General features: G+C 38.8%; 14 protein-coding genes across 14 annotated transcripts; 8 read left to right on the top strand and 6 right to left on the bottom strand.

The window, feature by feature from the left end:
* The first annotated feature begins 660 nt into the window (after positions 1–660).
* LOC145711454 (uncharacterized) lies at positions 661–1,141 on the top strand. Its single transcript, XM_081789147.1, has 3 exons — positions 661–753; positions 795–848; positions 891–1,141. The coding sequence occupies exons 1-3, from the start codon at positions 672–674 to the stop codon at positions 1,139–1,141; spliced, it is 387 nt and encodes a 128-aa protein (XP_081645273.1). The 5' UTR covers positions 661–671.
* Positions 1,142–1,795: 654 nt separating this feature from the next.
* LOC145697933 (choline-phosphate cytidylyltransferase A-like) lies at positions 1,796–2,772 on the top strand. The gene is made up of 4 exons (XM_081775143.1): positions 1,796–1,923; positions 1,998–2,336; positions 2,377–2,675; positions 2,717–2,772. The coding sequence occupies exons 1-4, from the start codon at positions 1,881–1,883 to the stop codon at positions 2,756–2,758; spliced, it is 723 nt and encodes a 240-aa protein (XP_081631269.1). The 5' UTR covers positions 1,796–1,880; the 3' UTR covers positions 2,759–2,772.
* A 124-nt stretch (positions 2,773–2,896) lies between these two features.
* Positions 2,897–3,518, top strand: LOC145697944 (uncharacterized). The gene is made up of 4 exons (XM_081775153.1): positions 2,897–2,942; positions 2,988–3,085; positions 3,127–3,246; positions 3,361–3,518. The coding sequence occupies exons 1-4, from the start codon at positions 2,897–2,899 to the stop codon at positions 3,463–3,465; spliced, it is 369 nt and encodes a 122-aa protein (XP_081631279.1). The 3' UTR covers positions 3,466–3,518.
* A 6-nt stretch (positions 3,519–3,524) lies between these two features.
* LOC145711453 (uncharacterized) lies at positions 3,525–4,019 on the bottom strand. The gene is made up of 4 exons (XM_081789146.1): positions 3,963–4,019; positions 3,820–3,926; positions 3,688–3,775; positions 3,525–3,648 (listed from the first exon to the last, which is right to left on the bottom strand). Exons 1-4 carry the CDS (start codon positions 3,989–3,991, stop codon positions 3,525–3,527), a joined length of 348 nt encoding a protein of 115 aa, XP_081645272.1. The 5' UTR covers positions 3,992–4,019.
* A 181-nt stretch (positions 4,020–4,200) lies between these two features.
* Positions 4,201–7,044, bottom strand: LOC145711452 (uncharacterized). The gene is made up of 10 exons (XM_081789145.1): positions 6,860–7,044; positions 6,598–6,737; positions 6,178–6,372; positions 5,591–6,133; positions 5,445–5,548; positions 5,276–5,391; positions 5,095–5,234; positions 4,495–4,846; positions 4,373–4,453; positions 4,201–4,329 (listed from the first exon to the last, which is right to left on the bottom strand). The coding sequence occupies exons 1-10, from the start codon at positions 7,035–7,037 to the stop codon at positions 4,244–4,246; spliced, it is 1,935 nt and encodes a 644-aa protein (XP_081645271.1). The 5' UTR covers positions 7,038–7,044; the 3' UTR covers positions 4,201–4,243.
* Positions 7,045–7,849: 805 nt separating this feature from the next.
* Positions 7,850–9,473, bottom strand: LOC145703900 (uncharacterized). The gene is made up of 9 exons (XM_081781302.1): positions 9,328–9,473; positions 9,145–9,215; positions 9,020–9,070; positions 8,588–8,856; positions 8,407–8,546; positions 8,242–8,348; positions 8,085–8,199; positions 7,971–8,042; positions 7,850–7,924 (listed from the first exon to the last, which is right to left on the bottom strand). Exons 3-9 carry the CDS (start codon positions 9,052–9,054, stop codon positions 7,892–7,894), a joined length of 771 nt encoding a protein of 256 aa, XP_081637428.1. The 5' UTR covers positions 9,055–9,070; positions 9,145–9,215; positions 9,328–9,473; the 3' UTR covers positions 7,850–7,891.
* A 3,151-nt stretch (positions 9,474–12,624) lies between these two features.
* Positions 12,625–13,420, top strand: LOC145707806 (uncharacterized). The gene is made up of 4 exons (XM_081785386.1): positions 12,625–12,838; positions 12,897–12,989; positions 13,034–13,188; positions 13,233–13,420. Exons 1-4 carry the CDS (start codon positions 12,661–12,663, stop codon positions 13,317–13,319), a joined length of 513 nt encoding a protein of 170 aa, XP_081641512.1. The 5' UTR covers positions 12,625–12,660; the 3' UTR covers positions 13,320–13,420.
* A 1,456-nt stretch (positions 13,421–14,876) lies between these two features.
* On the top strand, positions 14,877–18,508 carry LOC145710352 (serine protease 56-like). Its single transcript, XM_081788092.1, has 12 exons — positions 14,877–15,018; positions 15,209–15,566; positions 15,613–15,794; positions 16,022–16,164; positions 16,548–16,793; positions 16,832–16,964; positions 17,011–17,168; positions 17,212–17,320; positions 17,370–17,467; positions 17,510–17,630; positions 17,776–17,903; positions 18,023–18,508. The coding sequence occupies exons 1-12, from the start codon at positions 14,979–14,981 to the stop codon at positions 18,098–18,100; spliced, it is 1,794 nt and encodes a 597-aa protein (XP_081644218.1). The 5' UTR covers positions 14,877–14,978; the 3' UTR covers positions 18,101–18,508.
* Positions 18,509–18,518: 10 nt separating this feature from the next.
* Positions 18,519–20,265, bottom strand: LOC145710363 (uncharacterized). Its single transcript, XM_081788104.1, has 5 exons — positions 20,014–20,265; positions 19,632–19,726; positions 19,075–19,590; positions 18,739–18,916; positions 18,519–18,699 (listed from the first exon to the last, which is right to left on the bottom strand). The coding sequence occupies exons 3-5, from the start codon at positions 19,416–19,418 to the stop codon at positions 18,559–18,561; spliced, it is 663 nt and encodes a 220-aa protein (XP_081644230.1). The 5' UTR covers positions 19,419–19,590; positions 19,632–19,726; positions 20,014–20,265; the 3' UTR covers positions 18,519–18,558.
* A 554-nt stretch (positions 20,266–20,819) lies between these two features.
* Positions 20,820–21,242, top strand: LOC145695337 (uncharacterized). Its single transcript, XM_081772334.1, has 2 exons — positions 20,820–21,031; positions 21,076–21,242. Exons 1-2 carry the CDS (start codon positions 20,840–20,842, stop codon positions 21,229–21,231), a joined length of 348 nt encoding a protein of 115 aa, XP_081628460.1. The 5' UTR covers positions 20,820–20,839; the 3' UTR covers positions 21,232–21,242.
* A 1,718-nt stretch (positions 21,243–22,960) lies between these two features.
* LOC145699701 (uncharacterized) lies at positions 22,961–23,554 on the bottom strand. The gene is made up of 3 exons (XM_081776971.1): positions 23,303–23,554; positions 23,182–23,256; positions 22,961–23,136 (listed from the first exon to the last, which is right to left on the bottom strand). The coding sequence occupies exons 1-3, from the start codon at positions 23,414–23,416 to the stop codon at positions 22,975–22,977; spliced, it is 351 nt and encodes a 116-aa protein (XP_081633097.1). The 5' UTR covers positions 23,417–23,554; the 3' UTR covers positions 22,961–22,974.
* A 32-nt stretch (positions 23,555–23,586) lies between these two features.
* On the bottom strand, positions 23,587–24,313 carry LOC145699690 (uncharacterized). Its single transcript, XM_081776963.1, has 2 exons — positions 24,209–24,313; positions 23,587–24,124 (listed from the first exon to the last, which is right to left on the bottom strand). The coding sequence occupies exons 1-2, from the start codon at positions 24,243–24,245 to the stop codon at positions 23,802–23,804; spliced, it is 360 nt and encodes a 119-aa protein (XP_081633089.1). The 5' UTR covers positions 24,246–24,313; the 3' UTR covers positions 23,587–23,801.
* A 427-nt stretch (positions 24,314–24,740) lies between these two features.
* On the top strand, positions 24,741–26,062 carry LOC145707434 (uncharacterized). The gene is made up of 4 exons (XM_081784962.1): positions 24,741–24,879; positions 24,975–25,439; positions 25,482–25,594; positions 25,641–26,062. Exons 2-4 carry the CDS (start codon positions 24,990–24,992, stop codon positions 25,813–25,815), a joined length of 738 nt encoding a protein of 245 aa, XP_081641088.1. The 5' UTR covers positions 24,741–24,879; positions 24,975–24,989; the 3' UTR covers positions 25,816–26,062.
* Positions 26,063–26,064: 2 nt separating this feature from the next.
* Positions 26,065–26,745, top strand: LOC145707444 (uncharacterized). Its single transcript, XM_081784973.1, has 4 exons — positions 26,065–26,156; positions 26,284–26,405; positions 26,447–26,542; positions 26,589–26,745. The coding sequence occupies exons 1-4, from the start codon at positions 26,147–26,149 to the stop codon at positions 26,733–26,735; spliced, it is 375 nt and encodes a 124-aa protein (XP_081641099.1). The 5' UTR covers positions 26,065–26,146; the 3' UTR covers positions 26,736–26,745.
* The last annotated feature ends 45 nt before the right edge of the window (positions 26,746–26,790 follow it).

Raw genomic sequence — 26,790 nt, 5'->3', positions numbered from 1 at the left:
TCGAACCAGACGCCTCAAGTTTCGAATCAAAAGCCACAGGTTTCGGATCAGATCCCTCAAGTTTCGAACCAAGAGCCGCAGATTTCGAACCAAACTGAGCAAGTCTCAAACCAAGCTCCGCAAGAATCGAACCAGCTCCCCCAGGTCTCGAACCAGACGCCACAAGTTTCGAACCAAGAGCCACAAATCTCGAACCAAACTGAGCAGATCTCCAACCAGGTTCCTCAGGAGTCGAACCAGGTTCCGCAAACTTCGAACCAAGTCGCCCAAGTTTCGAACCAGAAGCCCCAAGAATCGAACCAAACTCCACAAGATCCGAACCAGCTTCCAGAGCTTTCTGATAATTCTACTGTTATTTACTGAGCCCGAAAATAAAAGAGAAACGAAGAATCATCTTTGTCGGAAAAGTGATGTTGAGAGCGTCAATTGAGGCTTTTAGCTCTATTAAAAATTCTCAATGAAGTAATAAAACGGCCGCTTGTTTGTGTACAAACTACTGAGCCCATCACTTCACGCAAAATTATCTGATATGAAAGGCCACAGAGCAGGATGCATGATTAATGACGAAAATGGAAAATCGAAGAAATAATTTATATCGCAAGGATTTATAAAGACCCGCTTCGTTTCCTATTTGTCGAAAATTAAAAACGACAGCGAAAATTGAATCGAGAATGCGACTTTTTATTTGCTTCGCGCTTTTTGCATCAGTTTTTTCGTTCGATAGAGAGGCGCTGGACAGCTGTGATGACTTGGGTTTGAAAACCGTAAAAAAAGACGCTAAAATGAGATTCTAGAGTGCTTGAGTGAGCTAATGACCAGCGCTTTTGGGTTCAAAACGGCTCCAACTGGTAAGTTTTGAGACTTTTTTCTTGAAAAAAATGCGATTCTAGAGGACGATGGCTTTCTAGCGACTTGGTTATGGTACGATGAAATTTCAAAAGCCCTGGCGGAGAAAATGAGTGAAGCGAAGATGGCAAAACGGGGTGTTGGGAACTTATATGAACGTTTTCTTATGAAAATCAGCAAGAAAAGTATCACAAAATTAGCTAGAGGAAAGAGCACGTACTTTATTGAAGAAAGCGTGTCGCTTATATTAGCCACTTTAGGAAAGAGTAAATACCAACAAGACAAGGTCAAATGAATGAGACGTCTCACCTTGAATCTTATAAACAGAATAGAAGAGGCCTTATATTATTTAAGTTAAATAAGTTATATAGACTATATAATATAAACTATATAATATAGTGGCTAGGAAAATTTTTCCAAGAATTTTCGGGGAGGTGTCTGGAACCGACAAAAATATTCGACAAATTTTGCGTGGAAATTTTCAACCAATCAGAAGCCTAGATTCAGCAAACCGGCCAATCAGCAGCCAAGTAGTCGAAATTTTTTTGTCGGTTCCAGACACCATCCCGAATTTTCGGTCCCTATATTTGAAAATTATTTTAAAATGGTATTATACTATTTTTACTCTTTTTTCAAAAATATTTCTTGAAAACCGAAAAAGCAAATGATGAAATCATCAAATTACGCCTGAACATCGTATCAAACTTTTACTGTTTTATGCCCAACTTTTTTACGAATAAAAATCCGCAGAGAAAAAACAAATTTTCTTTTTTTTTTTAAATATGTACTGAAGTCATCTGATCTAAAAGATAAGCAATTTGAAGCGAAAGATAACACCGGTTTAGATAATCCCGCAAGCAAAATAGCATGTTTTCGGTTGACTTTGTTGTTTTTGAAAAGCAGGTAAGATCGAGCGCCAATCTTAGATTGTATGAAGCAATTATTTTGTTTTGCGGTTTCTTTGACCGCATTTTTGCTTGTTCGAATGTCAAACAGAATTTCCGTTTAGTTCAACTTGAAAAAAAGAGAGAAAGATGGAAAGAGGAAGCTTTGAAGATGACGACTGGAAATCTGTCGGTATGTTCAAAAATTAGATTTTTCTTAAATTATTTTGATGAACATTCTTTCATTTCATTTTTCCTGAAATTCAGTTAAATTTCCTCAACACGGTCCGGCAAAGTACTTCGACCGCACTTCTCTTGCCCAAAACTACAAGCGAGTAACCATGGAAGAAGCGAAAAACGGCGCTCCCTGCCGAGTATACTCCGATGGCGCTTACGATGTCTTCCATTCTGGCCACGCGCGACAGCTGATGCAAGCGAAAAACTACTTCCCAAACGTCACTCTTATCGCAGGAGTTCATAGCAACAAGGAAATTCATCGAGTTAAGGGACAAACTGTCAATACTGATGATGAAAGAGTAGAAGCGGTCAGGCACAACCGATATGTCGACGAAGTGCTTTTTGATGTTCCATTTGAATATTCCATCGGTAAGAAATTATGATTTTTAAAACACCTAATCCAATCTAGAGTTTTTCGACAAGTACCAAATCGACTTTATCGCCCACGACGACCTCCCCTACACCCTGATCTCCGGCCCAGATCCTTACGATCTCCCAAAGCGCCTGAATATGTTTCTACCAACCCAACGAACCGAGGGAATCAGCACCAGCGACCTCGTGACCAGAGTCGTGCGAAACTACGACAGCTACGTTCGGCGAAATCTCAAACGAGGATATGACTTGAACGAGCTGAATGTTGGAACACTGACTCAAGCGAGAATTCATACGGAAAATTTGATCAGCAGCATTTTCGGAAATTCCTTTCAGGTTGAAAAACAGACATTTTTTCGTGTCAAAATTTTTTTCAGATGATTTCAAAGATGTTTGGTGCTGCCGAAGAATCTTCATAATTTAGCTTTTTTACCGATTATTATTAATAAATATCGCGAAATACTAATTTTTGAGAAAATTTCTTATGCAAAATTTTCTAGAAAAGAGTCTGTTATTTCATCTTTAAGAGCAGAAAAAGTCAGTTTTCTTTAAAAAAAATGTCGCTCACGAACGTCGCAGAATTACGCCTAAAAACCGCAGAAAGTATCTCCTCGTTTCGCAATTAAAAATTTATTTTTTTTTTGAAAGATCGAGCGAAAATTGGCGAGAAAAAAGTCAAAACACCTGTTGATCTTTTCGATGCAAAATCTTATTGTGAGAAGCAAAAGCAGAAGTACATCGCATCGGTAATTGTTTGATTTCTTCCTTGATTTCGAAGGTTTTTGAGGTGTTGGGCAAGCCGGAGCACCCATCCTTATCGAATGTCAAGATGCCGGGACAACTGGGCATTGAACGAATTAGACAACAAATGAGAGATTCGAGGGATCCGGACTTGCAGAAAATTCTTGTAAGTACCTATCTCAGGCTATCTGATCTTTCATCTTTACTTACGCTTTCAGTCCGAACTCAGATCATTTTTATTCTATGCGAAGTTTAATGAGTCAAAGAATCTATTATTCAGTTCATCGAGCGCAAAGAAATGGAATCAAGGAAGATAAAAACGGAAAAGAAAGAGCCTGGCCTTGACGTTCAAGTCACTACTGTCACTCCTGTCTATCATTTCTGACTGTCTCCATTTCAACTTGTATTTAGCCCACAAATATATTGAATTATTTTTTATCATTTTTATTTTTGACTCGGGCAGGAAGAAAAAGACGACATAGATCCGAAAACATTTTGGCGAGATTGAGTTTGAGCGGCAGAGACTTCGAGGAAATTGGGCTTTTGAGACAGTCGTCGAGACTCGTTTCTAGAAAAACAGGTATTTATGGTTGAAAAAGGGAGATACGGGTCATTTCCAAAGACTGAAGAGAGCTTCCGGAAGGAACTTCGGCGCTGACGATCGAGAAAGTTTTGACGCTGAGTTCTTGTTAGCTCTAGAATCCATCTTTGTTAAGATTTCTGGAGGTCATTATCAAACCTGAGGGATTAATGACAACTTGTTCAAAAACCGTATCCGTCCAATAAACCAAATAGAGCCAGGCAAAAACCAACATGAGCAAAACAGTCCCTGAAAAACCGAAAAAACTTTTCTTGAAAAGAAGAAATCGAACAAAGCCTTACTAAATCTTCAAAAACGTCCAGTGATCCATTTTTCTCTTTTTGAGTAATATACTGTCTGAAAGATGGACAGTGGTTATTAATGGATTAGCACGCTCCTAGTGTTCTCTAACTTGATTATTTGAGAGGGGATGATGACTCATTCTCTCTGAAATTTATACAGTACTACTGATTCAGGTTGGGGTTAGGGTTAGGGTTGGGTTGTTATAATAAAAATGAAATTTCGGCGAGTTTATTAAAAGTGAAAAAAATGCAGGTGAAATTTACAGTCTAGCAAATGAATCTTAGCCAAAAACAGGTCCTCTTCTTCTCGATACAGATATCACAAGCGGGAATCTTTGTGGCGATCGCTTCCAGTTATTGAATATTTCTAGGGAAAGAATCAAGTTACCAAAAAGATCGCTTGTTAGTACCTTCAACAGCAGATAAACTTGAATTCATTTCTTTTACTTTCAATGTTCTTATCTTCACGATTTCATCTCCTGGTCGAATTTCTAAAAACAGGAAGAAAAAATTTTCTTTTTAGAAAAAATACCATCGACTGTAGTTTCCTTCACCGCAATTTGCGAGAACTTATTCCTGCAAAAGACGATCATCGCATTTTCATCAAAATCTATCTTCAAATGCAGCACCATATCCGCTCTTGGCCGCATACTCGATGGTGTTGAAATTCGGATCGTCGATGCCATGTTTGAGTTTTCTTTCAACATTTTGAGAAATTTCATCTCCAGGGCACTTATTTTCGGGATCAGTTCTTTCTCGACTTCTTCGGGTGCTTGAACTGGTTCTTCATCGCTTTCTGGTTCAGGGTCTGGGAGGGCGAGGTCTTCTGGTCCGGAGTCGATTGATGGTTCGGGCTCTGGTTCGGAAGATACATCAGATGGAGCCTAGTTTCAAGAGTTATGGGTTTGGGTTTGGGTTTACGTTTGTTTTTTTTTTGGGTTTGGATTTTGGTTTTGGTTTGGGTTTTGGTTTGGGTTTTGGTTTTTTTTTGGGTTTTGGGTTTTGGTTTGGGTTTTGGTTTGGGTTTATGTTTGGGTTTTGGTTTGGGTTTTTGTTTGGGTTCTGGTTTGGGTTTTGGTTTTGGTTTGGGTTTGGGTTTGTGAAGAGATGTAAAAAAAACAAGAAAACTTACTTGAGGCTCGTCAACACCGGAAGAGCTCGTGTCAGGTTCCTCAACAGAATTTCTAGGCGCCAAAGCCTTCGCTGTCACAAACGCACTTCCGCTGCCATGATAATTTACCGAGCGCACAGACTGTCGCGAAAGTTCTTCTTCTACAAATCAATAATTCTCCGACAAAAAGCACTTTCCTCACCAGCTAAATTTTCTAGCTCTTCAACAACTTCATCAATTTCCGCCTCCGACTTGTCCATGTTCACATCTGGCATTCCCAGGAAGCTGTTTCTTGGGTCCGTTTCTTCCTTCATATCCCTGAAAAAGACTCGTGTGAAAGTGGAATAAGTTAACAGTAAATATTTACTTACAAGGAATCCATGCAGGAAGTGTCGGGATAATATTTGCTTGGTTTGACAAAAGAGTTCATCTCGGTAAAGCGCGATGTTGACCGTTGCAAATGCTTGTTTTTATCCTAAAGAAGGGAAAACAAGGTGACACCCTTATTCAATTTTACCTCAGTAGCTTCCCGCTGAAACAGAATTTGATGCCTTTCATTCAATTTATCCAGCTCCGTTTGATTCCAGTTCATTCCTGCGTGGCTCAATCTAGCAATCAATTTAGCCAAATCTTCTGAAGTCGATTCTCTGTAGAAGACTTCTGCAATTCCTTGAGATTGGAGGACTTCGAACTCGTCGCGGCTCATTTCTAGAGTCCGGACGCCGTTGATTTCTGTGACTTCGTCGCCGATTCTGGCGGTGGTGAAGTTTTGATCGCGCTTTGAACTTGCTTTTTCGGGTCGAAAAAATGGACTTGTCGGGAAGAAATTTTTAAAAGCTTTTTTGGACCCGCTTCCTTGCATGATAAAAACGCCTGGCGAGCAAAACGACAAATTAAAGCTGCTCAAATTCATCCGAATCGGGATTTCTTCTTGGTTAAATTTATAATCGGGCACTCTGTTCCAGACGATTTTCTTATGCTGAGCGCTGCCCATTGTTGAAGGGATGAAACCGACTTTTTCGACTGTAATTGTGAATTCTTTCAAATTCGTTTTTGCTGACTAAAAAAAAATTTTTTTTTTGTAGCCCTCGATTTAGCTGTTACCATAATGGCAATTTTAAAATCTTGTAGATTTTTAATGATTGCTTTGTTGACTGCGTGGATTCTATCGCCAGGCTTTAGGCCAGCGTTATCGGAAAGCTGTCCTGAGCTGACTGTAGCGACGTAAAGTTCTGGTGAGCCATTTGGGTTCACGTAGTTTCGCAGGGTTAGGCCGAGGGAGTCAGTTTCCGTTTTGAACTAGAACAGAATATTCAGCTGTTGACAAAAAAATCAAAAATGTCAAAAAGGTCAAAAATGTCGGAAAAGTCAAAAAAATCAAAAATGTCGGAAATTATCAAATAAAAACTGCAAAGTTTTTTTGAAGAAAAAATTTCTTCTGACATTTGTGACTTTTCTGAGATTGTTGACATTTTCGAGAAATTTTCTGTAGAATATATTTTCTTGAAATTTTGATCGACTTACGACACTGGTCAAAATTGCAAAATTATTGTTCGGATGCGGAACCCTTGGATCGATAGCGATTGCCCTCAAGTGGTTGACATTGCAAATTTCAAGAATGAGTTTGAAGATCCTGTAATGACGTGGCTCGTAAATTTCATTGTCTGAACAAACGCGTGATATTTGTCCAGCGATTAGAATCAGTTACTGGCAGTTTTATTATTCTACATCTGCCAGTGAAAATTCCCAGCGCTTTTGAGGAAGAAATTCCATGTTATTTTATTACCGATTTCATCTAGCAAAAGCCTCCAATTTTGATATTCCGGGGTACCAGCATTTTCCGAATAATCATAAAGCAACTCAAAAATATGCGTCCTCAACTGGCGATCGTCAAAAATCTCTTCAATCAAGCACACTTGCTCGAGGCTCAAGAATTTTCTCGCATTCTGCCTCGCCAGAGACATTTCTAGCCTTTTCTTCTTGTGGTTCTCTAGCCGTCAATCAAGAGGGGTCAGAAGCCAGCTTGTAATAAGCCAGGCCCTTGAATATTTTTGCAAGAGAAGGAAAGTTTGTAATTTGCTATCGACTACCGCGCTTGTGTCAATAATTTTCAAGCAAATACTACTACAAGGCCAGATTGGCATTGATATTTTGCCAAATCGGCTGAAAGTTGAAAAAGAAAAATTATTTTCGATCATTTAATAAACAAATAAAAATTTTTTGAGAAAATTTTATTCAAAAAATCAGTCGTTTTCTTTCAATTTTCGGTCGTTTTCGTCGAATTCTAGCGTTTTTAAACAGCATTCTGTCGGAGTTGTTCAGCGAGTTTGATTTGGTCGAGCTTGCTCAGCTGTCTTGCCTTGTGAGAATGACGAGCTTTCAGGAATTTGAGCATCGGGAAGTTTTTAAATTGCGCTAGAAAATACTCTTCGGAATCAATCAAAAAGACCTACATTCATCGAGATTTCCGTATTTCTCTGAGAATTCGTATCCAAAAGCGATTCCAACGAGAAACAAAATCTTGAAAAACTTCATAATCTATCTCGCTTTTTTGAAATTCTGATTGTTTGAAAAAGCGGATAGCTTGATTTTATAGGTGAAAGCTGGTAAATCAAAAATTAAATATTTCGCCTACCGCAAGAACAAGGAGCTTCAACTTTGTTGAATTAGATTTAGATCACTTGTCGGTATCGCGTGCTCTCAAATTATAACAGCGTATGGCACGTGAAATCTTTCTCTGCCAAAAAGAGCGCCAAAAACTTAAATAATAGAAATACAAAAATAAAATTTATTTTTTTTTCGAAAAAACAAAGATAAATCAGTCGAGATGCGGTTCGATCGCAGCTTGGCTCTGAAAGAAAGTTTTTAAGGAATTTCGAAGCGAAATAAAAAAATACCCAAACAAAGAAAGTCGCAGCTCCATTTGAAACATCCCGAACTTCGTCGACGTTCATGCTTTTTATCAGTTTCTGTTGAATATTATTAAATGATACTTCCGAAAAAATCCTTACATGAGCTTTTTGCGCGCGTTCTTTCGGCAAACTATCAAAATCGAACTTTGTCGCGCGATTTTTCAAAGATTTCGCGCCCAATTTACCGATCAGGGCCTGCAACGCTCTCCAGTCACTAGAATTTGATTGAGAAATACAAATTTTCAATGGTCCTTACGAAATATCAGCCGGTTTTTCTCCGAGAAGAATGTAAGTTGCTCGCATGACACTTTCGACTTGCTTCGGTGGGTATTGGTATGAGCGGATTTCGGAAATGGTCGGCTGTTTATGGCTCAAAATTTGGTAGACATATATTTTTCCTTGATTTTAGCCAAAATTCCTGAGTAAGCGCCATGATTTCATGTCTCATTTTTTCATAAGTCCTCAGTCGCGCGAGAAGCTTTTGACCCTCATTGTAATCTTCTTGAAGTCTTCTTACCCATCCCTTCTTCTCAATTCGCTCGAGTACTTCCTCAAGCTCCTCTAGAATTCTCAGTCAGCGCCGACTCTGGGCTGTCCCTTACTGATTTCCTTTTTGCTGATCGCAGCTCTCAAATTCTTCTTTTCATTCAAAACTTCAATCATTTTCTTCGCCTGATCAACTAGCTCCTTGTCGACTTCATCATCATTTTCTGCTTCTTCAGTCACTTCTTCAAGGACTGGTAGTCGATTGAGATCATCTTGGGCTCCTCGCATTTCTCGCTTGAGTCGTTTTGTCTTTTCGTTGTCGTTTTCATTTTCGGAAATGTAAAAGAGCTCATCCTTTGATCGAGATCTGCTTCTAGAGGGCGCCCTGAAAATAATGAGCAATCATGAAAAAAAATTCTTAATTTTAAATGAAGAATTTTTTGCTGTCAATTTTTAGCCCGAAAAAATTTCGTCGAAAATCAATTTTCGAGACAATTTTTTTCGGCCAAAAATTTCGACTCGAAAAATAGGAAGGTACAATCACGTACCAGGAACCCCGTCGACTTCCGAGAAATCGTCCCATAGCCAGCGAAGTATCCCTATAATAGAATCATGTCAATCAGAAATTTAATAAAATCAGAATCATGAAAATAAAAGAGAAAATTTTCGAAACCTCCAAATACTCGATCGGCGTCCATTTCTCGATCGTTCGCGTTTGGGCAGTAATCTCTTTTTAGAAAGGTCTAAAAAGGGTCTCAACCTGATCCGGTGAGTTCTACCTTGAAAAGAGAGTTCTCCCCCTGCTGAGAAGCGAATTGCTTCTCTTTAATTTTTTAGATGAAGAGAGACCCAACTCGATAGGATTGCCCCTGTCGAGAATGATCGGAAAGAGCCGACTGCAGAGCTCGATTTCGACTTCTTCAAAAGTAAAATCTCCAAGGGGCGCTCTTCTTTTTAGGAGATATCCTTCCCACCAGGTTTCGGAAAAGAGGGCTCCTCGGAAAGTCTTTTTGAAAATTTCAAAAATATTTTTTTTATTTTTTTGAATTTTTTTTTTTTTGAAATTTTGTTCCTGAAATAAAGATTTGCATTCAGAAACACTCAGAGATTTCGTTCCAGTCGCCAGGCGGGAACGGTCGGACTCATTACCAAATTTTTGGTAACCCATTACCAATTTTCGGTTGTCGATTATTAATTTATTTTAATTTTTTCGCCAAGTTAATGAATAAAACACCCCACAAATTTTCTATTATACAGGCGCGGAGCGCACACTCGCTCTTCGAATGAAAAAATCGACACTTTTTTGACGAATTTGGTAATGCATTACCAAAATTGGTAATGGGTTACCACAATTGGTAATGGGTTACCAATTGGTAATGAGTCCGACCGTTTCCCTCGCCAGGGTCGTCTGATTTGCCAAGGTTGACAGAACATTTTCTCGTCTTTTGAGCTCTAGAAGTGCTTCTTTTTTGAAAGAGCCGAGGATTTTTGGGAAACCAAAGAGTTGGCGAAATGAGTTTTCGACATTTTTCGCACTAAAAAAAGGATCAAAAACAGGGGAGGTGTCAGGAATCGACAAATTTTGCGTGAAAATTTTCAACCAATCAGAAGCCTGAACTCGGCGTGATGGCCAATATGCAGCCTAGTAGCCGCCCACGCTAAATTTTTCGAGATTTCTTTGTCGATTCGTGACACCATCCCACAAAATTAACCCTAACCTCCTTACTCTAACCCTAACCCTAACCTACCTCAATCTTGTTTCATATTGTCCAACTCTGTACTCGTCCAAAAGCTCTCCAGGTCTAATCCAAGTGTTTTCTCCCCCGTAAGCTACCATCTCATTTCTTTCTTTCTATGATCTCTGCAAATTGAATTGAATGAAAGATTTGAATAGGAGAATCGAGAACTGGATCAGATATTTGGACCCGCTGCGAACAAAAAAAGAAAAGAGAAGTTGTTCTGATTCCAATTGTCTCCGAGTACAAAAGCACACAGTGAGAAGCGATTAGTTTGTTATTCTTGCGAAGTTCTGTTGACACAAAATGCCATTATTGGTTTTCCGAGTAAATACGTTTCTATGACAGTTGTTGATTGTTCTGCCGTGGTAACAGGATACTTAAAGTCTATCAGAAGAATTTTTAGGGTTAGGTTTGGGTTGGGTTAGGGTAAGGGTTTCATTTTTTAACATCAGTGAGGAAACTCTTATTGTTGTTGAAAAAGTCTTAAATAATTAAAAAAAAATTTTCTAAAATCTGATTGGATTACCGAGTCGGTAATACCGACCGAGCGCGGAAATCTAATCGGTCTTAAATTCAACAAGAATTTTGGTCCAAAATTTGGTCAAAATTGTTGTATTTTTTCGTTTTTTCCCAGCTCATTGTTTGGAAAAAATCAATTTTTATCATCTTTGACAATGTATTGAGACTCCCCTTTTTTGCCCTGTAAACTGAATTGACATTTGAATAATTCGACAATTAGACGTTCATGAATCTGCTGAGTTGAGCTGCTGCAGAAATATTGATTATGCACAGTGTTTGCTCTATTTAAAGAGCTCGGTTTGACACTCGACTATATATATATTTTTCTTCAAGAAAATTCAGAACAGAAAGGATGAGATTTTTTCCAGTGCTTTTTTTCTTAACCTTTTCTAGCGCTTGGACGTCCGAGCCAGGAGGAATTTATATGAAGAAATATGGGTATAAACAACCAGAAGCTTCGCGTCAACAGCAAAATGTAAGATACAACCGGTTGTAGGCTTTTCAGATGATTTTTAAAGAAGGGCGATGAAAACCAAAAATGGAATCGCTTTCTTGAATTTTTTCGCCACCGACTTGTTACAGCAAATCGAAAAAAGTATGCATATGTCAAGTGAGTTTTTATCTGACTGTAGCTTTTGAATAATAAAGACAGATTATTGATTATTTGCCGGAAAAAATTTTTGTTAATCGAAAACTGCCTTGTTGACGAATTAAAACGGACAACTCGGATTTGATGTTGAACAGATGCTTGGATGCAGCAGCGTGAGAGATAAAACTTATGTTTACTCGATGGTTGTGAGCTAGATGTTGGCTCCCGTTCCAAAAAGAAAACGTTGACGTCAAGCTTTTGATAACCGTGGTTGATTTCGACGTCTTTTCCAAATAACAACCATTTTTGGTTCAAGACAATTTTTCTCTTAAGTTTGCTTGAGTTGTACCATCATTTTTTCTATTTGTTCTTACCCCTTTTTGATAAATTTAACCATTTTTAGAAAAGAGTCGCCTGTATTTTCATTGATTAATTGAAAATATTAAAGATAAGAAATTATATAACAAATGATGGATTTTTTCAAGAAACCATATTTATTCTTCAATTTCTGCGGAAAGAGCTTTTTACTTTTAGTAAAAATAGCAAGTTTGTATGACAATACCAATCTTAGAAATATCTTTCGTAAATTTGTGTGAAAATGCATAACCAATTTCAAAACACTTTATTTTGCCTAACACAAGTCTTGGTAAATTGAAAAATCCAGCACATTGGCAGGAACACGCGATTCTCGTGAGCGTGATGCGCATGTTCCTTATCAGCAATTCATGTTTCATTGAGCATATGTTCTTGCTTCGCTATAAAACCGAGCTCCGTGGAATCCAGATCATTCACATTTTGAATTCATCAAAACAACAAAAAACACAGAGAAAAAATGAAACTGTTAAATATTTTGCTCGTCGGAGATGCCTTCGCAAGAAAAACCCATCACTTCATCGCGGAAATCCAAGGCCTTGTTCCAAAGTTCGAGTCGTACACCGGCGAGAACGAAAAAATCAAAGATGACATTTTTAAGTACAAACAAGAAGCTGGCAAGGCCATTCTTCACGGAGAACTGATGACTGATGGACAACTCAGGGCGATTCTCAGCGAGGGATCGACCATCAACCAGAAGATTCTTCGAGAATTGATCGAGTTCCGAATGGAAAAGAAGAAAGGAGTTGACTTCAGAAAACCGAGACAAAGCGCTAGCGATGGGGAGGATATGCTTTTGAACTATGGCTGCTTCTGCTTACCTTCTCAGGAAATTGGTAAAAAGAGCATTCCTTCATCGAAAATTGAAGATTCGAAAAGAATGATTTACATGATGATACCCGTAATTTTAACGCTCAAATCTTATTTTCTTGAATTCTTCACGGAACAAGTTTTCTATCAATTTTAACAGATGCATTCGCCAGATGGAAACTGGCTCGGAAAAGGCTCCCCTGTCGATGAAGTTGACTCGCTCTGCCACGATATTTTCCGATCATACAACTGTCTCAAAAAGGACTTTCCAGAGTCCAAATGCGACTCGACCATTCCGTACAACTACAAACTCGACAAGCGAGGGGTCCCTTTTTGCAGTAAGTACTCTTTTTATCAGAATCCTCAATACGAATCGGCTTGTAATCGAAATTCTAGCTGACCCAGAAGATACCTGCGAGGGAACGGTTTGCCGATTGGAGATCGAGTTCATGACTCAATTCGTCAAAGTCGCTGATAAATGGTCTCAAGGTCATCCTCCTTTTTCCTTTTCCTTTCTTGATGATTATTTCTAGCCAACCATATTTCCGGAGGTTTCGATCGACAAAGCCAATGTCTCGGAAACATGTCTGAACGACAAATTGAAGAGGCAAAGAGTGAAGGTCAATCTGGACGACGGGAGAAATCGAAGGTCTTCTCAGAAACTCAGTGCTGCGGAAACGGAATCAAGGTAAGTTATTTTCATGAATAAAGTAAACAAACGAGTATTTTTAGCGACATCCTTACCAAATCCACAAGTTCGAATGCTGCCCGAATGGCCAAACGAAGCTTCCAGGAACCTGCCTTCCTGACAAATTCTAGATTGAACCTTTTTCCAAGTCTTTTTTAAGAAAATTTGACTGAGAAACGTCAAATTACTGTTCATGTGCCAAAATACTTGAGTACACAAATACCTCCTGCTCCTTTTTAGCTTTTTTTTAATAAATCAAAATCAAAATAATTCCGTTTTCGTTCTTTATTTTTTCGAAGGAAATGAATGACTCTAGTCCCGCTTGGGCTCGTCAGCAGGTGCTGCCATCACATAGTGATAAGCAATGATAAGGAAGAACAAGCCACTGCCAAGGTAGTTGATAAAGTCGTAAACGATAAATTCGTCCAGCTGCATTCTCTGCTTCTTTTTTATGTTGGAAACGCGGTACTGGCAATTTGGCGCTACACTTAAATTGGCGGTGCAAAATTGCCCTGAAGGCAGAAAAGAATTCTCCAACGATCTCTTCGAAAAGTCTTCATCAAAATTATTTTCTGATAAAAATGTCGAAATGTTTTTATTTGAAATTTTATAATTTGATTTCCATATGTTTCAAAGCCTCTTAGTAGCTCTTAGTGATCGCTTTTTGCCGCTTATGGCCGCTTATTGCCGCTTATACCCGCTTATGGCCGCTGATGGCCGCTTACTGCCGCTTATGGCCGCTCATAGCCGCTTATGGCCGCTCAAGGCCGCTTATGGCCGCGTTTGACCGCTTATGGCCTCTCTGAGTTTCTTCCTAACAACTGTCCTTTCAATAAAAAATGAAATTAAAATTCAAAATAAATCTTTATCAACAGCATTTCTTTTACTTTATGATGGTGCGAAGTAACTGGGATGAACTTTTAGTCGGATGTTCTAATCTCGCGGCGCTCTAGAAACCTTTGAAGCCAAAATAGTATCTCGTGGATGGGGATATTTCGGAAGTAGAAAGTGAATCGATTCTGAGGCGGCATTTCGCTGAGCCGCTTTGAGCGACTTTGTGTGAGTACACGAACTAAAGGTCGAGATAGCTCTAGAAAAATAGTGTCGTCAAGGTCAATTGGTTTAGAGTCTCGCCAAGCGCTGTCCTTTTTTCGTGGATACTTATCAACGTGACTCGATCCTTCTGGAGCTCCGATCATTCTAGTTGCTGTGATCAAGACTCTTGTTTCAAGAGAATCATAATTTTGGGGAGCCCACAAAAAATCCTGACAAATTTGCATGTAAATTTCCATCCAATCAGAAGCCTGAACAAGGCTTCCCGGCTAATCAGAAGCCGAGGAGCCGCCCACGCAAAATTTGCCGAATTTTTTTGTCGGATCTTGACGCCATCCCTGATTTTTCAATTAAACAAAACCTTAGAAACTATCGTTTATTTTGGAAAAGGCCTCTTTATTTGTCAATTTTGCCAGAAAAATATACTTGTCATTGACTGAATAGAAAGATATGATAAGAAATGGAAACGCGAATATAAACAAGCTGTTTGAAACAACGATAAAACCACACTTATCTCACCTTTCTTCCTCGTCAAATCATGAAATCGGCGCCGTATCGCTCATTAGCGCCCTCTATGTCCGGCGCGCCGTATCTCCCGGTTTCTCGGCGGGTGCTCTAATCATCAAGAATTTCTTTCAACTTGCAATTCTTGCATTCAAGAAGTAATTTTTAATTTCGACTACTGAAGGAATCAAAAAATCCAATCAACGAGAAAGGATAAAAAGAGAGAGAAAGAAATGAAGCTTTTGCTGCCTTTTTTGACTTTGTCGCATGCTGGTATGATCAATTTTTTTTTATTATTTCGAAATTGAAAATTATAAATGAAATTTTTATCCAATAAAATCCGATTCTTTTTGATATTGGCCAATCAAAAATGAAGTCGAGAATTATGAAAATGATTCCAAATAATTTGCTCTAGAATTCGAGTCGAATTTACAGAATCGAAAATAATATGAATAAATTCTAGCGTCAAACTACTTGGAAAAAAGCCTCGGCTACGTCAAAATAACTCCTCCGTCAAATTTCACTGGCCTCCAAGCCCGTCGACCAAGCAGTCAATATCAAGGAGGACGAGACACTTTTGGCGCTGAAACTGTCGATCGAAACTTTGCCGAGCCTGGCCTCAGTGTTGATGACTTGGACCTGGGAAATCGAATGCCACAGCCACTAAGGTGCAACAATCCGTTGGTGAGAGGAGTCGTCGACTCGAGAATCGTTGGAGGATACGATGCTCAGCGAGAAGCATGGCCGTTTATCGTGAAAATTAGAATTGGTTGCGGAGGATCAATCGTTAGTCCGAGCTGGATTATGACTGCCGCCCACTGGTGAGTTTTCTCCAAAAAGATGATTTCTAAGGGTTTTTTTATTCAGCTGCCGAGTGTCCAACTTGAGATTTCTGGACGTCACCGTTTCTGAGTATGACCGGGCTGGCATCGACAAAAATGCAGAAACAATTCAAGTGGATAAAGTGGTCATCCACCCTAAGTTCGTCCCGGCGACTCTACTCAACGACATCTGCTTGCTCAAGTTGAAGAAGCCGATTGAATTTAACAGTAAGGATTTTTTAATTCATAATTTTCAGAAAGTTTTTTCCAAAAATTTTCCTTTCCAAAATTGTCAATATCACTTTCAAATATTTGACCCCAAAATCTCTTTTTGAAATGCGCGGGAAGCATCCTGATTGGCGGAAAACCCAATTATTAGAAAAATGACAATCTTGAGCTTCAAACAAAGACATCGATTTGTTAATCTTGGAAAATAAACTAATGTGAAATTCTAGTGCACGCCCAGCCAGTCTGCCTGCCCGAAAAGAACTCTCGAATCGATCAGGTGAAATTGGGCGAAGGACCACTTTGCTATGTCGCCGGTTGGGGACGGGTTGGAGAGACGGAAGGAACGGCTCGAATCCTCCAAGAGACACAGGTTCACTTTGAAATTTCACAATTTTCACCTTTGTTAAAATAAGGGTTAGAAATAGGCCGACCGCAGACGGACATCGCTCACATTACGCAAACATCATCTTATCTGATTTTCCGAATTTGTCGATTTCGGTTTTGACTCTTCAAGAACAATTTCCCTTTTGACAAAAAAAAATTTAATTCTTGTAATCTCATTTTGAACTTGACCAATTTTTCGGAATTTAATTTTTTATGAAAATTATTAAAAAAAAAATAAAAATAGGCTCAAATCGACAGAATGCGAAAATTTTCTTTTCTAAAATTTGATTTGTCCAAAATTTGACCAAAAATTTGGTCGAAAATTGTCAATTTTTCATTGCTTTTAATTTTTGTTAACCCTTTCTCTAGGTACCAATTATCCCAAATAAAGTCTGCGATGCCGCCTATGCCCGAAACAAAGTCCATGAAGACGAAATGATGTGTGCCGGCTATGCTGAAGGAGGAATCGACGCCTGCCAGGGCGATTCCGGCGGACCAATGATCTGCGTCGAAAACGACCAGCCAGTTCTTCGAGGAGTCGTTTCTTGGGGAATCGGTTGTGCGCGTGTTGGACTCTATGGCGTTTACACTAGAACTTCCTCATACATCGACTGGGTAAGTTCTCTCTTCCGGAAAATTTTTAACAGTCTCAGATCCGAAAAACCGTCAATCCAAACGACCAAACTTTCGCAGAACTCCAAAACAATCCCCCAGCAACAGAAGCTCCACCAAAATCTCCCAAGCCAACAATTCCATCTGGAACCAGCACCATTCACCCCCGATGCGGTAAGACCACCATTTCTATCTCTCCCCTTACCATTTTTGCTCTCAGGCGATCCGACTAAGAAAGGCTTCAAAATCGCGAAAAACGTCCTCGTCTCTTGCCACAGCAGCCAATGTGATTTCAAGTGCCCGGATGGAATGAGACCTTCTTTCGCCAAAGCTATTTGCAATTTGAAGAAAAGAAAATTCGCGCCAAAGAAAGTCAAGGTACTCCACCACTCCTCATCTCCTTTCTCACATCTTTTCCAAGAAAACGATCCACTGTATCGGAGATGAACCAAGCGAGCCACCAGTTCAAAGCTCTTCCGGGGGCTTCAACTCGAATCCTTCTCCTGATGTTGCTGCAGAACTAAATTCTGGTAAGAAGAGCAAATAAAAAAGAGGATTTTTTAAATGAGATTTCTTTAGGAAATGCGATGACGCAATGTGGAAACATCGTCAAAAAATTCCGACTTGATACATCAGCTCTGTCTGTCGACTGCAAAAATGATGTCTGCCAGCTTTCGGTAAATTTTCATCTCGTTCTTATTTCCTCACTTTTCTCATAGTGCATTGATGAAAACATGAGGCCCACTCTCGACAAGATCTCCTGCAGGGTCCAAGGAAAGAAAAAGAAGACAATGCCAAAGAAGGCAAAAGTCAAATGCGTCGTGAAGCAAAATTCCCAAGGTAAAATCAAGGAGAATTTCAAATGACGCAATAGAAAGAGAGTTAGAAGAGTCGTGTTCATTTTGCGGTTTTTGGAAGCATGTTCAATTTTTGAGTTTTGAACCAGCTGGGGCGGGTTATCTATGTTTTTGATTTGATATTTTAGCGATGCGACACGTTGGATCAGAAGCTGAGGAGACATGTGGATATATGCCTATTAGAACGTCCGATCCAGTGGATTATTTTTGCGAGGGAATGGAATGCTACTTTTTCTGCCCAAACGACGATCTCAAGGTACTCTTTCTCAAAAAAAAAATTTTCGATGGAATTTTCGAGCTTTTTTTTCATTGAATTTTTATCAAAAAATTTTTTTTCTAATAATTATTTTAATTTTTATTCATTAAAATTTTAAGCCAACTCATGATAAAATCACCTGCAACCCGAAAAAGGGAAAATGGTGGCCCAAGCGATTCCACGTCTTCTGCCAATAAGAAATCGCCCTCAAGTCCAGCAACCAATCAAAAAGCTTTATTAGGCTTTATATTTAAATTTTATTTAATTTTATTGTAAAAAACTTGTTCAAAATTGTGATAAAATGTCTTCAAGACTTTTAAATTTCCCTCATCCCTTTTCTTAATTTTTGTCTCACGTGATGCTCAAAATGGGATTGAAGAGAAATTTTGGTCTTTTCTCCTTTTGTGATTCTTTTTTCTACCTTTCTGTTGAAAATAACCTGTGTCTAAAAAAAGTGCCTGAAAGTGGTTATTTCAGCGGAAAGCGACTTTGCTCGATGCTAGATTTGAAAGGACAGTAATCTGAAATTCAAAACGAATATTATGAAATACTGTCGTTCTGTCTTTTTACTGTAAATATATCTTTTCTTTATAAATAAAACAATTATTAAAAAAAATTTTGTTTCGAATTTTATTGAAGAAAAGTTTGAATTTTATTAAATATTCAGGTAAGAATCATATTTACTGATAAGAGCATTATAATCGCCTGAATAATGTTGGCAGAGTTTTCGATTTTCAGCTGGCTCGGGAATGTTGGCGAATGACCTGTAGACTCCTGTAAAGAGAACATCCTCCATCTAGAGGAAGAATAGAAGGGAAGGGAAAGAAGGGCTTACATTGAAGTCAGCAAGTTCAATCTCACTGGCGACGTGGTAGAGTTTTTCCGCCGTAGCTGCGGAAACGATTGTACAAGGACCGCCACAGTAAGTGGGATAGCGATAGTCGTCGGGCCAGACTTCGTTGGAGAGGTGGTATTTACCGAATGGCTTTTTCCAGGTCGTTTCGGATTTGAATCTAGAAGTGAGGGGAATGAGGGGTTTTGATTGGCTGACAAGAGCCACGGCTCATAGCGGTCTCTGATTGGCTGGCGAGAGCCAGAGCCAAAAGTGGACTCTGATTGGCTTATAAAACCAATAGCGGCATTTGATTGGTTTATTTGATGAAGAGTTTACCTTTGATGACCACAAGTTATCGGCGCATAGGCAATCTTCTCAAAAGGATCGAAAAATGTATCATCATCCAAAAAGATGATATTGGCGTTTTGAAGATAGCAGAAGAACACGAACTGATATGCGGAAAAGGTTTTGAAGTGAAGATTTTCGTACCGATCTTCAAATTCGCCGATGATGTAGTTTTCTCTGAAGCGATGGGGATAGGTGGTTTCTGGAGAATCGGAGGAACCGATTAGGAAGCGGACTTGAAAGCCTCTTTTTCTTGGTTCAAAGAGGAAAATGAGCTGAAAAGAGAAAATATTTTGAACCATTCCTTTTAGTATAAAACTGATAAATCTTTTCATGAAGATCAGTTTTCTCCCTCGTTGTTGTCACGAGAATAGTATCCATTCCATGTGGCGGACAAGTATATGATTTGAGGATATTCTTCTTTTCTCCCTTCCACAGCTCCATAAATTTCTCTGGAACACCATATTGCGGGCAGCCAAACGAATCTGTTCCTGTGTAGCAATGGACCTGAGTTAATATGATTTCCGGAAATGGTAGAGGAGACTTACCTTGAAGACATTAACAGAAAAATGAACGAGGAAGAATGATGTGAAAAGTGCAATCAGAAGACTTCGATTTTTCTTCGTATTGTATTTTCTCATTTCTTAAATTTTCAATTTTCTTCTTGAAAAAGAGAAAAAAGCGATTACATCTTGATTTTTTTTCTCGACGGAAATAAAAAAATAATAATGATTTCGCCGATTATTGACTTAAAATCGAAATTCGACTCAATTTGAGTTGAATTTTTAATTTCTTCTTTGCAAAATTGAATAAGTTAGAAAATAAGAAAATTTTCTCAAAAAAAAAATTCGAAAACAAATATTTGACTCTCGCGGTCAAATGCACGATGAGAGGTGGAGAGGCAAAAATTATTCTTTCCGTAAAACAAACCTTTTAAATTGAACATTTTTCTCTCTCGTAAAATGCGCTTTTCCTCATCTTCTTGCGCCAGCCGAAAAGGTCGCTTCTTTGTTTCAAGGATTATACCAACACTTGTCTTAGCTCTCTATTTCTGCGGCAAATTTTGAATTTTTTTTTCTCTCTTTTTATTCAATTTTAACAGCCTCTTAAATTTTCTCGACTTGTTCAAAAATTTATTGGAGCAGGGAAATTTTAAAAATAACTCTTGAAAAATCTCTTTTATTTTACAATAATCTTGCGTTTTCTTAAAAAAATCTTCAAGATGGTGGGAAAAACGCAGCTGAGAATGAAAAAAAACGAGATGTTGGTGATAAAAAATTAGTCAGCCCAATAAGGCCCGCCGCGGGGCTTTTTGCTTTGTCGAGTGAAGGAAAACGGGATTATCCATTTCAACTTTAACTTCGTTTTACTTCTACATTTGCATTATTGAGTGGGGTCAACCCAAGAAAAAGGGAACCCTCTTCTCGAATTAGTTGATTTTTCAAAATGAAAACTGTTTTCTTCATGTCTGAAATGGAACTTAAGGTTGTGATACCCTTATTGTTCATAATTTTTAAAAAAAATTTCATTAAAAAAAATCGGAAATTGCTTTTCTTTCTTTTGCATTTTTCGATATTTCAGTATAAATGAGTGAGATCATTTCCTGAGTAAAAAAAAACTAAGCAACGAGACTCCTCAATTTATGCACTCGAGATATACTTTTAAAATAAATAGACTTTTCATGATGGTAAAAAGACTCTTTTTCATCCTTTTTGAATATTATTTTTAGTCGAAACTTGAAGATGCAACAGATTTGATGGGAGAGCTTATTGATCTTGTTTCTGATAAAACTTATGGAGACTCCTTCGCGAGTTTTGTCTTCAAGACTGGGCAAGTTTCACAATTGATTGAAGCCCTGGCGCTAGAAATCAAAGATCAGGCTGGGGCGAAAGATTGGATGGGAAAGGTGAAGGAACATTGGGGAATCGTTCAGAAATCAGTTTCACAGGTGACTATTTTCTTATTTGTTTTAGGTGCAAAAGAAGTTTTTAGATCGATTCTTCGGATTCTGCAAATGAAAATCCGTGCACTATTCAGGAGCTTTTTCAACAAAGATCACCGGCTGCTGTTGAAGCTATGAAAGAGGCGAAGAAAGAAATGGATCGGGTGAGACAGGAAATCGAAGATTTTTTTGCCAACAAGGTTTGACAGAAAAATAAATCTGCAACATTTTCTGTGAAAAATAAATATGGTTTTGTTTGAGTCTGAGCTTGCTTGAGCAAACTATTTCTGCGTTTTAATAAGTTTAAATTTTCGCGCTCTGGACCTCTTTTTTTCACAGTGCGATCTTCAAATTCGCCGATGATGTAGTTTTCTCTGAAGCGATGGGGATAGGTGGTTTCTGGAGAATCGGAGGAACCGATTAGGAAGCGGACTTGAAAGCCTCTTTTTCTTGGTTCAAAGAGGAAAATGAGCTGAAAAGAGAAAATATTTTGAACCATTCCTTTTAGTATAAAACTGATAAATCTTTTCATGAAGATCAGTTTTCTCCCTCGTATTCTTCGGATTCTGCAAATGAAAATCCGTGCACTATTCAGGAGCTTTTTCAACAAAGATCACCGGCTGCTGTTGAAGCTATGAAAGAGGCGAAGAAAGAAATGGATCGGGTGAGACAGGAAATCGAAGATTTTTTTGCCAACAAGGTTTGACGGAAAAATAAATCTGCAACATTTTCTGTGAAAAATAAATATGGTTTTGTTTGAGTCTGAGCTTGCTTGAGCAAACTATTTCTGCGTTTTAATAAGTTTAAATTTTCGCGCTCTGGACCTCTTTTTTTCACAGTGCAAAGAGAATGCCAGGACCGGCAGGCGATTTTGATTTTGAAAGACGACGAATTCCATCAAGTTTTCTGTTGGAAGGAGAGTTAATGAGGGCTTGTACAATTTGCGCGTAAGAAACTTCGTTTTTTAAGAAAATAATCAAGTATTCTAGCGTTTTTTCTGAAGATGTTTATTATTTTGGCTGCATGAAAGACTTTAAATACTATTGCAGTGTTTGTGGTCCATCACATACACCGCTCTTGAAACATTACGCATCATGTCGATGCAGAAATAAAAAAGCTACTCTGGCCCTGGTGTCATTCAAGTGTTTCTATAAGAGTTGCAATGCGCGACTTTCATTTAACCAGTTTTTCCATCATTACCAAAATTGCAGCGAAAAAAGTAGATCTCAACAGATTGACCGAAAATCAGATCCTTCAGCTACTAATCTTCATGATGATTTTGAGCAAAAACTCAAATTAAAAGAGCACGAATTGCAGTCAGTGAGACAAAATTACAACAAAATAATCGAAGAAGAGAAAACGAAAACTGAGAAGCTGAACTCTTTGAAAATAACGAGGGCTGATGTCGTCGAGACAATCAAAAGTCTTCAGCAGCAAGAGAAAGATTTGATAAAACAAGAAGCTGACATTGAAAAAGATCTGAAATCTCTGGCTGAAAGAAAGAAAAAACTTCAAGAAAAAACGCAACTTTCATCAAACCATGGCAATAATCCCAACTTTTATGACTTATTTATTTTTCAGAAGAAGCTGATGACTTTTCTTGCAAAGTCTGCTTCTGCGCCTTCGATAAAAATCTTCATCGTCAGTCTTGCATTTCGAAATGCGGGCATTCTTTCTGCTACCAATGCTTGAGCCAGCTGAATCCGAAAATCTGCCCAAGCTGCCGAAAACAATTTGAAATGAACGAAGTCATCAAAATTTTTGAAGACCACTCTTCTTTCTGATCAAATCTTATTATCCCCATGTTCCGATTTTCCTTTATTTGTAGCAATTTATCTTACTGATTTGCCTTCATAATTTAAGTTTTTAGCGAAAAATTTTTATCCTTGATCTTGAAATAAATTTGAAAAGCATAACTTCCTTTATTTCTTTTTCCATCATTTATTTGCTCAGAGAGTAGTTGGAAGAAAATCAGTAAGAGATTGATCATTGTTTCTCGGGTCAGAACCAAAGTGCGAGTTGATGCAGTCAAAAACATAAGGGACGCCTTGGAAAGCAGAACCAGATACGTAACCGACAAAATATTCGACGATTTTATTGTCGATATTGTCCTGAAAATAAGATCATATCCGGTTCTCCGGATTATCTCAATGTACCTGAGTCCACATAGAGTCGTTGATGTTTTCAAGTCCAATCAGGATGTTTGTGACTTCTCCAGTTGTAAATGGCCCCTGAAAAGTTTCATTACTTCTTTCTCGGAAAATCAATTTTGCAAACCTGTGGTGAATCAGCATTTGGCTTCAAAACAATAATCGTGTTGGCAAAAGTATACCACTGATTCGCGCCGAATCCTTCCGAGTAAACTCCCTCGAGATCGTAGTTCCAGACCATGACGTTTTCCGCCTGGAGCTGAATTCCTTGAAGAGAAATCAAAATGAAGTAATCGTTGGTGTTTTCGACATCTTTGTGAATCCAACCAGCGGACAAGATCTTTCCATCCACGCCTTGGGCACCTATTTTCTAGCTTCAAAAATTACTTCTCGGGGAAAATCGGTGAAAATTTGAAGCGATTCCTTCATGCCCAAAAAGTCGGCCTGCTTCTTTCCGGATGTATTCCAGTCGATTCTTCGGACACCATTGCACTCATTGCATGTCAAATCATTGAGTCCATTTCCTTGGAGTTGCCAGAAACAGCCTTTGTTTTGATTGCATCTGCAAATGTACTCAACTTTGTCTTTTCCATCAAGATTCGAAGCAAAGCCAGCAGCACAGGCGCTCACAAGAGATTGAAAAATAAACCCTTCTTATTAAAAAAAGGGTTTTTTTCAAACATCTTCCTGTAGCAAGTCGAAAACTTATTGTGGCCATCCGAGCAGCAGGACTCTAAGTTGACCTTATTTCCGCTTGAATCCTTGCATCTAGCATTTGGCGAATCGAATCGGTTGTACGCTGCGTTGGGGTAGCACAAGTCAAGGGGAGGGCACTGACGGTACCAAGCAGGGATGTTTGTGTTCAAATCCTTGTTGTGAGGCCACATTTGAGGGCAGCCCTCGGTGATGTCTCGGACAACGCCATCTGCGGCTTTGTATGACGTCAGAGCTAGAGATGAGGGTCAGCTATTCTTAAGGGTATAGCAAGGTGTTAAATTTTTTTCAAATTTTTCATCAAATTTTTGAATCTTACCAGCTTGAGAGGCAGATATCATCGTAAAGAGCTTCATCTTTTTTTCTCTCTTAATTTCTTTATTTTCTTCGTGTTCGAATATATCTTCCAATCACAAAAGAAAACTGGCCCTCCCTCTTTCTTGAGAGCTTTTTGATATTGAATATGACATTTTAAAATTCATCTATATATCAAATTTGCAACGCTTTGTCTGCGAATCAGCGGATTAGAGATTTTTTATGGAAAAGATGATTTCACGGTCCTGACTTCCTGAAGTTCAAGGAGGTTTCTAGTGATTTTATTGATGATTCATTCTAGTGACAGCCCTTTCTGGGGGGTCCGGGGATCATCCGAAAAGTCGTGACCAAATGTGAGAAAACGATCGCTTTAGAATTTATGCAAAATCGAATAAAGGATCAATTAAGCTGGGATTTGTCGAGAAAGGATGAGAATGGTTGTATTGATTCGCCGGAGCGGCAGGGGGCGCCGCCGGATCACTCTTTATTTTCGCGCCGTTTCATTTCCACTCCTCCTTTGTTCCAAAGTGCAATCGCAAAGGTTAGCCCAGAAGAGCTTGAAAAAATAAGTTTGCAGAAAGAAAAACGAATAAGAGAGGGAGGCAAAAGAATTGAAATCAACAAAGAGAAATTACACTTATTTGCAATTTTTATCGCCAAAAAACTGTGACAAAGGTAATTTTATCAAAATTTTTAACAAAAAAAAAATGTAAAAGTTTCTCAAAAAAATTTTTTTTTCATATTTTTTTGTTGCAAATATTTCCCTTCAGAAAAAAAAAAGCAACATGGAGTACGAAAAAGTATACCGAAATCCTCCGAATCCGTATCAGCCGATTATCCTTCTTCTTGAAATGGGTCTTCTTGTGAACTCAGTCTACATAATCATCACCCCACGATTTGCCGATTTTAATGCGGAGCTCAGGATCGGATTTAGATCTGTCTCTCTTTTCCTCTGTTTTTACAATTTATTAATCCGAAAAAGTGCATCTTTGGTTGGAGACAGTGACAAACAACGAGGATTATTTTGGGAATGCATTGTCGGCTCTCCCGTTTCATATTCTTGCTTCTACCTCGAGGACAGTATTCTTGACATGGAAATGACCTATCTCGTCATGCGAGGACTGGCAGTTTTGAGCTCGATCTTCATCTTTCTTGGCATGTGTTTCGGCTTCATGGGGATGAGCACGACGAGAATTTATGAAGATAACAACTGCAAAAAACTCGTCTGGAAATCGGTAAGTCCAAGAATGAATTGACTCAGAACAGATCTTTTTCAGACGAGCGCGATCTTCATTTTCATGAGTGGCGTTATGATCTGCGTCGTCTGCAGCTGGTACGCGCTTTTCGTCCTGAAAGAACATGGACATGGAGATATGGAATTCGATTTCGGGTAAGACGAGCTTGACGATTTTTTTCTGTAACATCTTCCTTTTTAGACTCTGTCTGTACCTTGGCTGGGGTCAATCCATCGCCAGTCTTTTCATCGTCTATCTGATTCTGCTTCAAGATGACCGAGAGGAAGATTCTCCTTTAGAAACTAAGGGGCCGCTACCGACTTACTGTGACTATCCTACCACTCCTTATCAACTGACGAACCAATGTTATTTGTAAAAGAAAGCTTCATGAGAAAATAAGATTTGCGATAAAAAAGCATGAGAAACTGATTTCGCCGCGCGTCAATTGAAAAAGTTGTTTAGTTGACAGGTCGAAGTGGTAAAATTGTTGAGCGTGTATTTGCTCTGAAGGCATTTATCGAGCTTGTTCCTGCTTTCCCACTTGGGGTCCTCTATTCCACAAAGTCAACAATCTAATCGCCGCTTGAATAAAGCCTCGCACTTCGACGCCGCACCTACAGTCCATCAAAAATTGTGTAATAAAAATCACGTTTTTTCGGATTATCCATTTTTTTCGAGTCGATTTTCTAGAGATTTTGCAAGAAACCATGGATTCAGGTACATCTAAAACAGATTTCCATTAAGGGCATCCCTTCGATAAAATTAAAAAGCCTTTTTTCCCAGAAAAACTTAATTAAAAGACTCTTATCTAGAATCTAAGCAGTTATCTAGAATTTCTCTCTAGGACTGAAACTATGGCGGCGCAGCGAAGCGACAAGCAAAACCGAGAAATTCGCCTTTTCTAGAAATAATGCGGAAAAACGAGCTTGTGACAGTAAAATACGAACCTATTTTTATGGCAATAAGGTAGCTCTGGAAATATTTTTCGTCTCTTTTGAGAGTTCTAGAATCGCTGCGGAATTCTAGAAGTCAAAAAGCGATTCGTCGCGGAACGACTTGACGAACTCGACGATAAAATGCTCCCTGGACGACCTTTGACTCAGGTTTGCCTCTTGAAAGAAGCTTTTTCCATCGAAGAAATGATTCTAGAGACGAATGAGCGTGGACAAAAAGAACAAACTGCAAGGCCACGAAATGCAGCGGCTAAAGAAAAAGATGTCCGTCGCTCATGCGTCGCACTTAGAACGACTCGAGCTCGAAATGGACTCTGTTTTTCAAGTTCTAGCACGTGAATAAATAGCGAAAGAGATAGAAGTTACGACAGGGCAGGCGTTTTTTACCATCTCTTGTC

Source organism: Oikopleura dioica, chromosome 1 (assembly GCF_907165135.1).
Source record: "Oikopleura dioica chromosome 1, OKI2018_I68_1.0, whole genome shotgun sequence".
NCBI classification, from domain to species: domain Eukaryota; kingdom Metazoa; phylum Chordata; class Appendicularia; order Copelata; family Oikopleuridae; genus Oikopleura; species Oikopleura dioica.
Note: the sequence above shows the minus strand (reverse complement) of the source record. Positions and strands in the feature narration are given on the sequence as shown.

Bases quoted from the DNA above. Each gene is read 5' to 3' on its own strand.
- LOC145711454 (XM_081789147.1), top strand. From the start codon at position 672: ATGCGACTTTTTATTTGCTTCGCGCTTTTTGCATCAGTTTTTTCGTTC. The intron at 754-794 runs GTTTGAAAACCG...ATGAGATTCTAG, and splicing joins GGACAGCTGTGATGACTTGG to AGTGCTTGAGTGAGCTAATG. The intron at 849-890 runs GTAAGTTTTGAG...ATGCGATTCTAG, and splicing joins GTTCAAAACGGCTCCAACTG to AGGACGATGGCTTTCTAGCG.
- LOC145697933 (XM_081775143.1), top strand. From the start codon at position 1,881: ATGGAAAGAGGAAGCTTTGAAGATGACGACTGGAAATCTGTCG. The intron at 1,924-1,997 runs GTATGTTCAAAA...CCTGAAATTCAG, and splicing joins TGACGACTGGAAATCTGTCG to TTAAATTTCCTCAACACGGT. The intron at 2,337-2,376 runs GTAAGAAATTAT...AATCCAATCTAG, and splicing joins TCCATTTGAATATTCCATCG to AGTTTTTCGACAAGTACCAA.
- LOC145697944 (XM_081775153.1), top strand. From the start codon at position 2,897: ATGTCGCTCACGAACGTCGCAGAATTACGCCTAAAAACCGCAGAAA. The intron at 3,086-3,126 runs GTAATTGTTTGA...AAGGTTTTTGAG, and splicing joins AGCAGAAGTACATCGCATCG to GTGTTGGGCAAGCCGGAGCA. The intron at 3,247-3,360 runs GTAAGTACCTAT...TCTATTATTCAG, and splicing joins CGGACTTGCAGAAAATTCTT to TTCATCGAGCGCAAAGAAAT.
- LOC145711453 (XM_081789146.1), bottom strand. From the start codon at position 3,991: ATGGATCACTGGACGTTTTTGAAGATTTA. The intron at 3,927-3,962 runs GTAAGGCTTTGT...TTTCAAGAAAAG, and splicing joins TGGACGTTTTTGAAGATTTA to TTTTTTCGGTTTTTCAGGGA. The intron at 3,776-3,819 runs GTTTGATAATGA...GATGGATTCTAG, and splicing joins AGTTGTCATTAATCCCTCAG to AGCTAACAAGAACTCAGCGT.
- LOC145711452 (XM_081789145.1), bottom strand. From the start codon at position 7,037: ATGTCTCTGGCGAGGCAGAATGCGAGAAAATTCTTGAGCCTCGAGCAA. The intron at 6,134-6,177 runs GTAACAGCTAAA...ATTTTTTTTTAG, and splicing joins ATTTTAAAATTGCCATTATG to TCAGCAAAAACGAATTTGAA. The intron at 4,847-5,094 runs GTAAGTTTTCTT...TCTTGAAACTAG, and splicing joins CCGGTGTTGACGAGCCTCAA to GCTCCATCTGATGTATCTTC.
- LOC145703900 (XM_081781302.1), bottom strand. From the start codon at position 9,054: ATGGGACGATTTCTCGGAAGTCGACGGGGTTCCTG. The intron at 8,349-8,406 runs CAGGAATTTTGG...TTGAGCCATAAA, and splicing joins ATGAAATCATGGCGCTTACT to CAGCCGACCATTTCCGAAAT. The intron at 8,200-8,241 runs GTAAGGACCATT...ATCAAATTCTAG, and splicing joins GAAAAACCGGCTGATATTTC to TGACTGGAGAGCGTTGCAGG.
- LOC145707806 (XM_081785386.1), top strand. From the start codon at position 12,661: ATGCATTCGCCAGATGGAAACTGGCTCGGAAAAGGCTCCCCTGTCGAT. The intron at 12,990-13,033 runs GTCATCCTCCTT...GATTATTTCTAG, and splicing joins CGCTGATAAATGGTCTCAAG to CCAACCATATTTCCGGAGGT. The intron at 13,189-13,232 runs GTAAGTTATTTT...GAGTATTTTTAG, and splicing joins GCTGCGGAAACGGAATCAAG to CGACATCCTTACCAAATCCA.
- LOC145710352 (XM_081788092.1), top strand. From the start codon at position 14,979: ATGAAGCTTTTGCTGCCTTTTTTGACTTTGTCGCATGCTG. The intron at 17,468-17,509 runs GTAAATTTTCAT...CTTTTCTCATAG, and splicing joins ATGATGTCTGCCAGCTTTCG to TGCATTGATGAAAACATGAG. The intron at 17,631-17,775 runs GTAAAATCAAGG...TTGATATTTTAG, and splicing joins CGTGAAGCAAAATTCCCAAG to CGATGCGACACGTTGGATCA.
- LOC145710363 (XM_081788104.1), bottom strand. From the start codon at position 19,418: ATGAAAAGATTTATCAGTTTTATACTAAAAGGAATGGTTCAAAATATT. The intron at 18,917-19,074 runs GTAAACTCTTCA...CCTCACTTCTAG, and splicing joins ATAACTTGTGGTCATCAAAG to ATTCAAATCCGAAACGACCT. The intron at 18,700-18,738 runs GTAAGCCCTTCT...TTCTTCCTCTAG, and splicing joins TTGAACTTGCTGACTTCAAT to ATGGAGGATGTTCTCTTTAC.
- LOC145695337 (XM_081772334.1), top strand. From the start codon at position 20,840: ATGGGAGAGCTTATTGATCTTGTTTCTGATAAAACTTATGGAGACTCC. The intron at 21,032-21,075 runs GTGACTATTTTC...AGAAGTTTTTAG, and splicing joins TTCAGAAATCAGTTTCACAG to ATCGATTCTTCGGATTCTGC.
- LOC145699701 (XM_081776971.1), bottom strand. From the start codon at position 23,416: ATGGTCTGGAACTACGATCTCGAGGGAGTTTACTCGGAAGGATTCGGC. The intron at 23,257-23,302 runs GTTTGCAAAATT...GAAACTTTTCAG, and splicing joins CAAATGCTGATTCACCACAG to GGGCCATTTACAACTGGAGA. The intron at 23,137-23,181 runs GTACATTGAGAT...TCTTATTTTCAG, and splicing joins ACGACTCTATGTGGACTCAG to GACAATATCGACAATAAAAT.
- LOC145699690 (XM_081776963.1), bottom strand. From the start codon at position 24,245: ATGAAGCTCTTTACGATGATATCTGCCTCTCAAGCTG. The intron at 24,125-24,208 runs GTAAGATTCAAA...CCTCATCTCTAG, and splicing joins GATATCTGCCTCTCAAGCTG to CTCTGACGTCATACAAAGCC.
- LOC145707434 (XM_081784962.1), top strand. From the start codon at position 24,990: ATGGAGTACGAAAAAGTATACCGAAATCCTCCGAATCCGTATCAGCCG. The intron at 25,440-25,481 runs GTAAGTCCAAGA...GATCTTTTTCAG, and splicing joins AAAAACTCGTCTGGAAATCG to ACGAGCGCGATCTTCATTTT. The intron at 25,595-25,640 runs GTAAGACGAGCT...CTTCCTTTTTAG, and splicing joins GATATGGAATTCGATTTCGG to ACTCTGTCTGTACCTTGGCT.
- LOC145707444 (XM_081784973.1), top strand. The intron at 26,406-26,446 runs GTAGCTCTGGAA...TGAGAGTTCTAG, and splicing joins CCTATTTTTATGGCAATAAG to AATCGCTGCGGAATTCTAGA. The intron at 26,543-26,588 runs GTTTGCCTCTTG...AAATGATTCTAG, and splicing joins CTGGACGACCTTTGACTCAG to AGACGAATGAGCGTGGACAA.